The sequence below is a fragment of the Primulina eburnea genome, chromosome 8 (assembly GCF_022965805.1).
Source record: "Primulina eburnea isolate SZY01 chromosome 8, ASM2296580v1, whole genome shotgun sequence".
Taxonomy (NCBI): Eukaryota; Viridiplantae; Streptophyta; class Magnoliopsida; order Lamiales; family Gesneriaceae; genus Primulina; species Primulina eburnea.
In genome coordinates this window covers 4,794,868-4,806,832 of record NC_133108.1, presented here as the reverse complement: position 1 = coordinate 4,806,832, position 11,965 = coordinate 4,794,868, and the positions used below count along the sequence as shown (strand labels likewise).

General features: G+C 35.4%; 2 protein-coding genes across 2 annotated transcripts; both read left to right on the top strand.

Moving 5' to 3' along the window:
• Window positions 1–456: 456 nt before the first annotated feature.
• LOC140838597 (DNA-directed RNA polymerase II subunit RPB2-like) lies at window positions 457–7,288 on the top strand. The gene is made up of 25 exons (XM_073205029.1): window positions 457–885; window positions 1,396–1,617; window positions 1,706–1,996; window positions 2,086–2,283; window positions 2,357–2,421; window positions 2,517–2,603; window positions 2,682–2,802; window positions 2,881–2,925; window positions 3,024–3,161; window positions 3,240–3,312; window positions 3,400–3,476; window positions 3,546–3,653; window positions 3,736–3,852; window positions 3,932–4,087; window positions 4,164–4,268; window positions 4,580–4,705; window positions 4,785–4,862; window positions 4,971–5,066; window positions 5,150–5,265; window positions 5,356–5,425; window positions 5,512–5,565; window positions 5,638–5,781; window positions 5,898–6,197; window positions 6,280–6,702; window positions 6,798–7,288. Exons 1-25 carry the CDS (start codon window positions 607–609, stop codon window positions 6,915–6,917), a joined length of 3,609 nt encoding a protein of 1,202 aa, XP_073061130.1. The 5' UTR covers window positions 457–606; the 3' UTR covers window positions 6,918–7,288.
• A 2,690-nt stretch (window positions 7,289–9,978) lies between these two features.
• On the top strand, window positions 9,979–10,625 carry LOC140838111 (uncharacterized). Its single transcript, XM_073204194.1, has 2 exons — window positions 9,979–10,309; window positions 10,472–10,625. The coding sequence occupies exons 1-2, from the start codon at window positions 10,202–10,204 to the stop codon at window positions 10,592–10,594; spliced, it is 231 nt and encodes a 76-aa protein (XP_073060295.1). The 5' UTR covers window positions 9,979–10,201; the 3' UTR covers window positions 10,595–10,625.
• Window positions 10,626–11,965: the final 1,340 nt, after the last annotated feature.

Genomic DNA, 11,965 nt, shown 5'->3' with positions numbered 1-11,965 from the left:
TATTTTGTTCATCCATGAAAAAGTATTACTTTTTATGCTAAGAGTATTACTTTTTATTGTGAATATCGGTAGGGTTGGCACGTCTCAGAGATTATGATCCGTGAGACGGTCTCACACGAGACTCATTCTAATTTTAATTTGAAATTTTTTCTATAAAGCCTAGGTCCACTAAATTTTGGGTATTCATAGAAATTTCCATTTATTAATTTTGTGGAGTAATTTTTCATTTTTATAAATGAAATTTAATGAGAACGAAAAAGCTCACACACTGGCGCTCGTATGCATGCTTTCGGTTGTTGGCTGTTTCCTTTGCATGCACCTGCTATCGCTACTACGTATGCTGGCTCATGATCAGACGTAACCCAACCCATTGATTCTAGGGCTTTATAAATTTACACCAGATTCCCGGGAATTCCGTATGAGTTGGTTCAGATTTGGAATTCACTAAATCCAAATGTCAAGCGAAAATCGGTTGGAAACCCACAATTTTCATTTAATGCAACGAGGAAACTGGAAAAGCAGAGCAGAAACGGGGTGGAGAGAGAGAAATCGTAAGAAAGGAGTAACAAAAGCTTTTCTGATTGATTCGTTTTCCTGCTGTTTGAAATGTATGGCGGCGGGGGATTTGAGCACGGGAATCGGGAGCATAGCGGTGAAATAGAACTCAATTACGAGGAGGACGATGCATCTCAAGAGATTTCGCTGGAGGATGCATGGGCTGTGATCAGTGCGTTTTTCGAGGAGAAGGGGTTGGTTAGGCAGCAGTTGGATTCGTTCAACGAGTTCATACAGAATACCATGCAGGAAATCGTGGATGAGTCCGCCAACATTGAGATCCGACCCGAGGCTCAGCATTACCCGGGTCGAAGCTCAGATTTTGTCGAGGTTGGTTGCCTTTTCTTAACATTTTGAAACTCAAATTTATTTTGATCACTCGCGAATTAGGAAACTCAAATTTATTTTGAATTTTTTTGAATTATTTTATAAAGAAACTTAAAGATTAACGAATTAAAGTTTTGGAATTAGAACAAAGGAACTTATTCTAAGCAATTTGACTTGATTCTAAGTGGTTGTGTAAAAGATTTGGTCAACATTAATCGGCTTTCTTCTATGGTCACCCCAAATCAGTAATTTTTTAAAATCATTTCAGTGGATCTTTCGGGCAGAAAAAAGATTCAAAGAAGGAAAACAATTATTACACATCAGTGGCCTTTCGGGGCATGCATGCATTTATTCTTTGAAAAAATGTTCAGATTTCTTTGTTCGTCCTAAATTGAATAACAAAAACATGTGATGCACGGAAAGAACTATAGGGTAGATGAAAACTGGCAAAATTGGGGCTCATAGTGTTTGGCTAATTTTTTTTAAATGAACTTATTTTAAACTGCTATTCAGACAATCTACAGGATTAACTTTGGCCAGATTTACCTGAGTAAACCTATGATGACTGAGTCTGATGGGGAGACTAACACATTGTATCCAAAAGCTGCAAGATTAAGAAACTTGAGTTACTCTTCGCCATTGTACGTGGATGTCACCAAGAGAGTCATAAAAAGGGGGTATGACTGCGAAGAAGTGGCAGAAACTCAAGAATTCACCAAAGTTTTCATTGGAAAGGTACTTATGTTGTCGAGTCTTAATCCATTTGATCCTTATCATAGATCTGTGATTCGAGCATTTCTCTTATATGTTACCGTGTCTTTAGGTTCCAATAATGCTTCGTTCGAGCTATTGTAGTTTGTATCATCTATCTGAGAAAGACTTAACAGAGTTGGGGGAGTGCCCTTATGATCAAGGTGGATATTTCATAATAAATGGCAGCGAGAAAGTCCTCATTGCTCAGGAAAAGATGAGCAGCAATCATGTTTATGTGTTCAAGAAACGGCAGCCTAACAAGTATTCGTACGTAGCTGAAGTTAGATCTGTAGTTGAGTCTCAAAGCAAGGCACCCAGCAGTATGTTTGTTAGGATGCTGTCTAGATCCGGTGCTAAAGGGGTAATCAAAATTCCTCATCATATGAATAATAGATTTACTGTGCTTCATGGACTTAAATTTGAACGTGATCTTACGTATTTGTGATTCAGGGATCCTCGGCGCAGTATATTCGCGCTACACTCCCATACATTAGGACTGAAATTCCTATAATAATTGTTTTCCGTGCATTAGGCTTTGTCGCGGACAAAGATATTTTAGAACATATTTGCTATGATTTTAACGATGTTCAAATGATGGAATTGCTTAGGCCTTCCTTGGAAGAGGCATTTGTGATCCAAAATCAACAGGTGTTTACTGAAATTCTTATTTATACATAGAACCATAAGCAGCTGCTGAACTATTGAAACGTATTTTTGCTAGGTTGCGCTTGACTACATTGGCAAGAGAGGATCTACTACTGGTGTTACGAGAGATAAAAGAATCAAGTATGCATCAAGTGATCAAACTTAATTAATGCATAAAACAATACTGTGCAATACTGTTATATCCCGATGCTTAATAACACTCTTATCTTGGACAGGTATGCCAAAGAAATCCTCCAAAGAGAAATGCTTCCACATGTTGGTACTGAGGAGTATTGTGAAACAAAGAAAGCTTATTATTTTGGGTTAGTTTCGACACATAAGGTTGTTCAACTGGATTTCCACTGCTAAAAGTCCAAAAGTGATAGGTTTGGCTTTTCCAGTTATATAATCCACAGACTCTTACTTTGTGTCCTCGGAAGAAGGCCAGAAGATGACCGCGATCACTACGCGAACAAGAGACTGGACCTTGCCGGTCCTTTACTTGGCGGTTTATTTAGGACGGTCTGCAATTTTAATGTTCGGATATTCTTTGGATAATTTTGATGAAATTCATGTGGTAATTCATTGATGTTGGTGCAGTTATTCAGAAAATTAATCAGGGATGTGAGATCTCATGTTCAAAAGGTCTCTTTATTTTTAAAGGCATCTTAGGACAACTGATTGTATTTCTTATACATAATGCTCCTCCGACTTAATATTGACAACTTCTGTGAATGAACCAGTGTGTCGACAATGGAAAGGATGTAAATTTACAGTTAGCAATTAAAGCAAAAACAATTACAAGTGGGCTCAAGTATTCTCTTGCTACCGGGAACTGGGGACAAGCAAATGCAGCCGGAACCAGAGCAGGAGTTTCTCAGGTCATTTATTCTGTTCATTGAGAAAATATTTCTCAGTATTGCCTTTGTATTTTTGTTCATATGCATTTATTGAACCAGGTTCTTAATCGTTTGACTTATGCCTCAACGCTTTCCCATCTGAGGAGATTAAACTCACCTATCGGCAGAGAGGGTGAGGCTTTTGACTTCTCTGATCATTTTGATTTCTTCTTCGTTCCCTAGTTTTTGACATTTTCTTATTCTGAAACTTTTGAACTAGGTAAATTGGCTAAACCGAGACAACTGCACAATTCCCATTGGGGCATGATGTGCCCTGCCGAAACACCTGAAGGACAGGTAATATTATGAACCCATGGACGAATATGTGTTATTATGTTTTGGCAGTTTACACTGGTTCAATTTCAGGCATGTGGACTAGTAAAGAACCTTGCACTTATGGTGTACATAACAGTGGGATCAGCAGCGAACCCCATTCTAGAGTTTTTGGACGAGTGGAGTACAGAGAATTTTGAGGTTCAGACATTTCCTGAGATATTTTTTGTGCTGATAATACAATTCATACACAACTAATCTTGTTATTCTTACCTGTGAATAGGAAATATCACCAGCGGTGATTCCTCAATCTACCAAAATATTTGTTAATGGCAACTGGATTGGCATTCACCGTCACCCAGAGCTGTTGGTCAAGACTCTCAAACAGCTAAGGAGACAAGTAAAACATCCAATTACTTGAATTCTTTATATCTTTTATTTTAAAACTTGAAAGTTTGAGTGGATTAAATTTATTGTAGGTGGATGTCAATACAGAAGTTGGAATTATTCGTGACATACATCTTAAAGAACTTCGATTGTATACAGACTATGGTCGTTGCAGTCGGCCGTTATTCATTGTTGAAAAACAAAGGTTGCTTATAAAGAAGAAAGATATTCTTGCCTTGCAGCAAAGGGTATGATTACCATAAATGGCTCTCAATTATCGGTTACATATTTTTCCTGTGATTAGTGGTGTAGGTTCTCTCTCAGGAATCCCATGAAGAATATGGCTGGCACGACCTTATCAGGAAAGGATTTATTGAATATATTGACACCGAAGAAGAGGAGACGACAATGATATCAATGACAATGAATGTCAGTAACACGTGTACTTCTGTTTTCTTCTATCTCACTTCATTTTGTTTTACGGTTTTCAAAAATATCAGCCTTATCAAAGATATCACAAGGAAACAATGTTGAGATCAAGAGAACTAGGACTTTGACTTGAGAGGTCATAATCTCAAACAAGTTACAAAAACCAAAGAAAGAGGAGGAGCATAAAAGTTGCACTTCTGAATGCTTCACCAGCTTTCTTTATTTCAGTTACGGGGGAAACTTCCTCCATTACCTGCTCAAAGTTTCACAAATTCACTTTTTACTCTATTTCCAATTTCTGATTTTATTAGGATCTTCTAAATGCCAAACGTAATCCAAGTGATGCTTACTCCGAAACATACACTCACTGTGAAATCCATCCGTCATTGTTACTGGGTGTTTGTGCATCAATCATACCATTTCCTGATCACAACCAGGTCCATTTTCTTAACTCTGTCCATATTTTTCTTAACATGAATTATATGAGTAGGGTTTCTTCTTAATGATGTGGTGCAGTCCCCTCGTAACACTTACCAATCGGCAATGGGAAAGCAAGCAATGGGAATATATGTGACCAACTACCAACTTCGAATGGTGAACAATTAATACTTATTTATCCACTCAACGGAGCATTTCAGATCATGTTTCCTTTCCCGTTCACTTGACACCTCCGTTTTGCTTTTCTTTATTTGATTCAAACAGGATACACTAGCCTATGTACTTTACTATCCTCAGAAGCCTCTGGTCACTACTCGTGCAATGGAGCATTTGCATTTTAGGCAGCTTCCAGCAGGCATTGTAAGACATAGTCCAATCAAATTTCAACCAGGTTTTATATTTTGATAATAAAACAACTTAATTTTCTCTTACCTTCACACAAGAATGCTGTTGTTGCTATTGCCTGTTACACCGGATACAACCAAGAAGACTCGATCATCATGAACCAATCATCGATTGATCGAGGATTTTTTCGGTCTTTGTTCTTCCGTTCATATCGGTAAGATCTCCTCACAGCGAGTCCTTGATGATATCAAGATACACCCTTTCTTCTTTCAAACTTCATTTCCATTCTTTTGTTTTGGCATAGGGACGAGGAGAAAAAGATGGGGACATTAGTGAAAGAGGACTTTGGGTGTCCTAGTAGCGACAATACCACGGTTAGTAATTTTTTTTCAACTTGTTTTAATATTTTCTAGCATTGTCCACCTTCCGAGAAAACCAAAAGTTGCAGTGATGTTTGCAGGGAATGCGTCATGGATCTTATGATAAATTAGATTCTGATGGTTTTGCGCCTCCGGTCAGTATATATTTCTTCCCTTTAGTTCTCATTTTCTGGAGAATACACCATTCAATTTATGCTTGCCATCAGGGATCGCGAGTGTCTGGTGATGATGTCATTATTGGAAAGACAATACCATTTTCGCAAGATGAAGCTCAAGGACCATCTTCAAAATACACCCGCCAGGATCGTAGTTGTTCTTTACGCCATAGTGAAAGTGGAATTGTGGATCAGGTTCAAAATTTTCAATTTCTATTCGCAACTCTATGTTTTGTTTTGGTTAATGTGTTCTCCTAGAATAACATTTGATCATTACATTTCTGTTGTTCGATCTTTCTTCATTATATTAGGTTCTGCTAACCACAAATGCTGACGGATTGAGGTTTGTCAAAGTCCGAATGCGATCTGTCAGGATACCTCAAATTGGAGACAAATTTAGTAGCAGACACGCACAGAAGGGAACAATTGGAATGACTTACTCACAGGAAGACATGCCATGGACAATCGAAGGCATTACTCCTGATATAATAGTAAACCCTCATGCCATTCCTTCACGCATGACAATTGGTCAGCTTATTGAGTGTGTTATGGGGAAGGTGGCTGCTCAGATGGGAAAGGAAGGAGACGCTACTCCTTTTACGGATGTTACCGTGAGTGATAGTATACGTACTCCCAGTTTCCAAGACTTGGTTCAGATTTTTTTAATTTTTTACGATGATCCATTTTCCTCAGGTTGATAACATTAGCAAAGCTCTTCACAAATGTGGTTATCAAATGAGCGGCTTTGAAAGAATGTACAACGGGCACACAGGGCGTCAACTATCATCTTTGATATTTCTGGGGCCAACATATTACCAGCGGCTGAAGCATATGGTGGATGATAAGATCCACTCTCGTGGCAGAGGTCCTATGCAAATCCTCACCAGACAGCCCGCCGAAGGAAGATCACGAGACGGTGGTCTAAGGTTCGGAGAGATGGAACGTGACTGCATGATAGCACATGGGGCAGCACATTTTTTGAAGGAACGTTTATTTGATCAAAGCGATGCATATAGAGTTCACGTATGCGAGAGGTGTGGATTGATAGCCGTTTCCAATTTAAAGAAACTTAGTTTCGAGTGTAGAAGCTGCAAGAACAAAACTGATATAGTTCAGGTTAATTTCTTTTCCCAAGAGTCGGGATTTCGCTTTTTTGGTGTTCTTCAACTCAATATATCGCTGAATGACTGCTTTTTTTTCTGTATTGACAGGTATACATTCCTTATGCCTGTAAGCTTCTAATTCAAGAACTCATGGCTATGACTATCTCACCAAGGCTGCTAACAAAGGACCTCGAATCAATTAAAAAGCACAAGAAGAAAGGGGGATAGAAAAGATCTTCTTTTTAATTAGGCAAGATCAGCACCATATAAATTTAGAGATTTTTCATTTGATTTTAAGTTCCAGAAATACCAGAAGGAAATTAACAAAAAATTTAACTCCATCCTCTCTCAATTACTGCTCAACAATAATCTGCTGAATTTTGGTAAGACCATCCAGTAGTTTCTGAAGAGATGGTCTCGTTTTGTCTGCTGCACAGAGTCCTTCAATAACCGTCTTCTTCAATCCTTCAAACTGCTCTGAAATCTGGCAGTAGAGTTCCAACATTTTCTTGAACCACTGCAACACTAACGTCAACACAACTTGATCCTTGGCCACACTAATTGGCAGTGTTGTAAAAGGTGCCGTTTAGGATCGCGACCATGGGTGATCGTTTGCCGCATGGACGGCCTTAGTAGATTAATATATTTATTATTTTAAAAAACTGGATTGAAAAAAAAAAGAAAATTAATTAAAAAACCATCAATTTGAATCTAATTTCTATTAAAAAAAAAATTCAAATATATTAATGAGTAGGTCTCATGTGAGACCGTCTCACGGATCTCAATATGTGAGACGGGTCAACCCTACGCATATTCACCATAAAAAGTAATACTCTTAGCATAAAAAACAATACTTTTTCATGGATTATCCAAATAAAGATCCGTCTCACAAAATATGACCCGTGAGACCGTCTCACACAAGTTTTTGCCTATATTAATATCATACTATCATGTTTGTCAATATTTTTTAGTCACTCGGTAAACAATGACTTGGCTGGATAATTGTAAGATGATGCTTTATATTTTTTTTAAAAATAGTAATACTTCCAAAAAATTTAAAACACGACGTAATTTATTTGGCAAAATCTATTTTTTGAAAGGAAAAAATGAAAAAACAAAACCAATATTATTTAATTATTCTGAACGTACCTGCACACAAACACACACACACACACACACTACTAATTAAAATTAAATTTGAGAAGTAAGTCTAATGGGTGCACTTAGGTGTGGTAAGTTGACTACGTTATGGCCACACACGTTTCAGATTCTAGGTGGTTGCTGATGGAACCTTGCAACTTACGAAAAGGAGGATGCGTTTTAACGACGTGGGATATAACATAGACTTATTAAGTATATTTTATTTCTATTTTCGACAATGATTTTAATTGACGTCAATAGTTCTAATTGTTATTGGTAAGAAGGATTATAAATCAGATAACCAATGAATCGTTATGGTTAAATCAAAGGGGTTGGCAAGAAAGTTGAGTTAAATCATCATGTTATAAGTCATACTTGTATAGACAACAATTCCTTGGTCTCATGGTAAAGACATGCTCCCACATCCAAAAAGTCTCGAGTTAAAAGTTTTACTTATTTAGTTAGGCAAAAATTTCGCCCCCCACCCTATTATATAGATTTGTTTGTTCCAAGATGTAGGATATATATTATAAGTGTAAGATTAATACATTATTAGAGTATTTGACTTAAAAAATATATATATATATTATAGAAATTGAAAATTTATGTGATTGTGTTGAAAATTGTAAGTTTTAACCCATGCCAACCAACCCATAATCTAGAGTAGTGTCGATGCTATCTGTGGGGCAGTGCAGTGCTCTCACAGGATCTGAACAGTTGATTTTAAAGAAATTGATGGACTCTGCATATGAATTGGTGAACCTCACATATGTAGTTAAAATTGGACATTTGATCTTCTCATGAGTACAATGCCCCACAAGATAGGGTGAAATATTCCATAATCTAGGCCAACTGATATTCAAATCATATATCATATTACAGAAAAAACAACTTTTATTAATGAATTTGATGGGCATATTTGGAAATTCAAATGGCCTGTCACTGTGCACATTCCTCCACTTGGTGAGGTAAGGCCCACGGCAAACATGTGAAACCTTGTGGAAGTATCGTGGACTCATCTTGTCCACACACGTGTCGTTCCATGGTTGGCCAGTGAGTAAAATATCGGCTCATTAAACGGGACAGCTTGGCTAGATTGCATGCTCCGCGATCAATGATCATCAACGTCCGACGCGGAAAACCTTTGACTCCCACAATGTGTGTGTTTTCACTAAATCGCCCCCATCTGTTTTCCTTTTGTTAAATACAATTATCAAAACACCAATATTTCTTTAATAAATAATATCACAAATATCTATTTTAGTATACTTGAAATTTATCTATAACTAACACATCTTCGAGTGGGCCTCATGTGAGACCATCTCACGGAGCATAATCTGTGTGACGGGTCAACCTTACCCATATTCACAATAAAAAGTAATACTCTTAACATAAAAAGTAATACTTTTTCATGGTGACCTAAATAAGAGATCTGTCTCATAAATACGACCCGTAAGACCGTCTCATACAAGTTTTTACCTACATCTTCTCGACCTTAATTTTTTTAGAAATATTTATTTATAATTTTAAATTCTTGTATACTTCATGATATAAGCTATAAAACTATAATGCGTGCTTCTTTTCATGCATATATATAAACGAAAACTAGTGGCAAAAAGTCTGTATTCTAAGTTTTACGAAATTTCCTCACAAATCAATTTTATAAGATAAATATCTTATCTGACATGATATATAAAAAAATATAAACTATTTTCTCAAGAATATTACTTTTGTTTTAAACATAAATCATATCAATCTATTTCATAAATATAACTCCATGGAATCAACTAATAAAAAAATTAATTTTTTTGTTAAAAGTGATGGTAAAAAAATAGTTTGAGAATTATAATTATAAATAATAAATAAAAAAAATAAAAATAGGACAAAAACATGTGTGAGATGGTCTCACGGGTCGTATTTTGTGAGACACATGTCTCTTATTTGGGTTATCCATGAAAAGTATTATTTTTTACACTAAAAGTATTATTTTTTATTGTGAATATCGGTAAAATTGACCCGTACTTTTTTTTGTGAATATCGATAGAATTGATCTGTCTCACAGATAAAAATTTGTGTCACAATGTTACAAAAGACCGGATCTAAAAATAGATAAGACCGAGGGCGAGGGGTGAGAGGGTAATCTTATTCAACAAATCTGGTGAGAGGGAAAAAAAAGACCAAAATGATTGCCGCGTATATATTTGAGGAATTTGACCCAAAACTTCCTCATTCCTATTTATTTGTTCAGTCTTCTTCCCCAACTTCCCTTCTGCCTCCATTAATTTCTCTCACACAAACCAACAAGTTTTTCTTATTTATTTCTTCGATTTTTTTTATATTAATCAGATTCACAAATCCAAATAAACAAATTTATGAAGAAATCAGGCATATTCGCAGCTTCTGTCGCTGCTGCTTCCGCAACTGCCATCTCCACCACTTCTTCCTCCTCCTCCTCCTCCAAAATTCAAGTTCCTCATGAGGTAACTTTCATATTTTTCCATAATTTTTCTTTTGTGTTTTTGCGGAAATTATCAACATATTTTTTTTTGAAGCTTTGTGATGTTTATTTCTTTATGGATTCTTTAGATCTTAGTTAATTTTTGTTGTTTTAATTTACTAATGAATGCTTTTTAAATTTACAGGATTATTTCCGAACAAAAAATAACGAGAATTCAGCAACGCAAGGCGCCTCTTCTTCGGATAAATTTGCTCCCAGGTTTGATGGGTTGAGATTCATAGAGACTCTGGTAACTGCTCATAGATAAGATGATATGATCCGACTCCGTGCGTGTTTTTTAAGGGATATTGAGTGATAACTTTGGTCAAATTTTAGTTTTTAAAAATAATTATCTTCAAATGTTTATTTCATGTTTTTAAATACATTTGAAGATTATTTTTTAAAAAAAAAATATTTGACAAAAGTTATTGAAAAAATATATATTTAATATTACTACCAGCATCATTGATGGAAACAGATTGTGACGAATTTTATTTTATCGAAGAATATCATGAAATTGTTAGTGAATAATGAGATATGGATCTATCCTCACCTTTTCAATTTTATTATTTGGATCATATTTTTTCCTTGTTTTTTCCCGAAAAATATATCGTCAAACTTTAACAATCAATATTCAATTTTTTTATTTTTTGTTTGAGGTTGTGCTTGGATGAAAATATTTAAGGTTTTGAATTTAAATCCATGATTTTTTTTCTATTTTACTACTTGGATGAATTTATGTTGGGTATGTTTCAAATTTACCATTTGTTAATCGACGTCGATGCAATATTAGTTATGATGAGTTTGAAATATATTCAAAATGAGTGTTATTTTAAATTTATTTTGGTAAATCTCTCTCCAGATCAAATCCTTAGTTCAAAATCAAATCTTCATATCCAAGCATAATTTTAGATAAATTATATCTGGAGAAATAGATTCGAAATCAATGAATTTCGATTGGCAAAAACTTATGTGAGACGGTTTTACGGGTCGTATTTGTGAGACGGATCTCTTATTTGGATCACCCATGAAAAAGTATTACCTTTTATGCTAAGAGTATTATTTTTTATTGTGAATATGGGTATGATTGACCCGTCTCACGGATTATGATCCGTGAGACGGTCTCACATGAGACTCACTCATTTCGATTATAGTTTTATTGTTAATATAAAATAATAGATGAAATATTAAATTCATATTTTATTTATGTATATATTAATTATAATAAGTAGAATGAATTTCAAATGCTTTCATTATCGAATTAACTTGAAATTCATCATAATTAACATAAAATAATAAATAAATGCATAGATTAAATTTGAAATTTATTGTTTTACTTCTCTAAACTACAAAAATATATTTGAAATACATCTTTTCATCTATCCAAATAAAACATAAAGTTACCTCAGTTTTGTTTTGATTACGGAATCGACACTGGAGCGGCTTTACCATAAATGGAGATCACAATCATGAATCATCTCCCAAAAAACCCGAATCGATCATATTTTCGAAATTGGGTTCGAAAACTGCAGCAAGAGTTAAATATCTATTGATAGATTTGATTCCTTAAAATTTTGAAACCGGGCTCGAATCATGGGGACTGAACGTTAACTTATATTTGATGTCGGGATTTAAATCT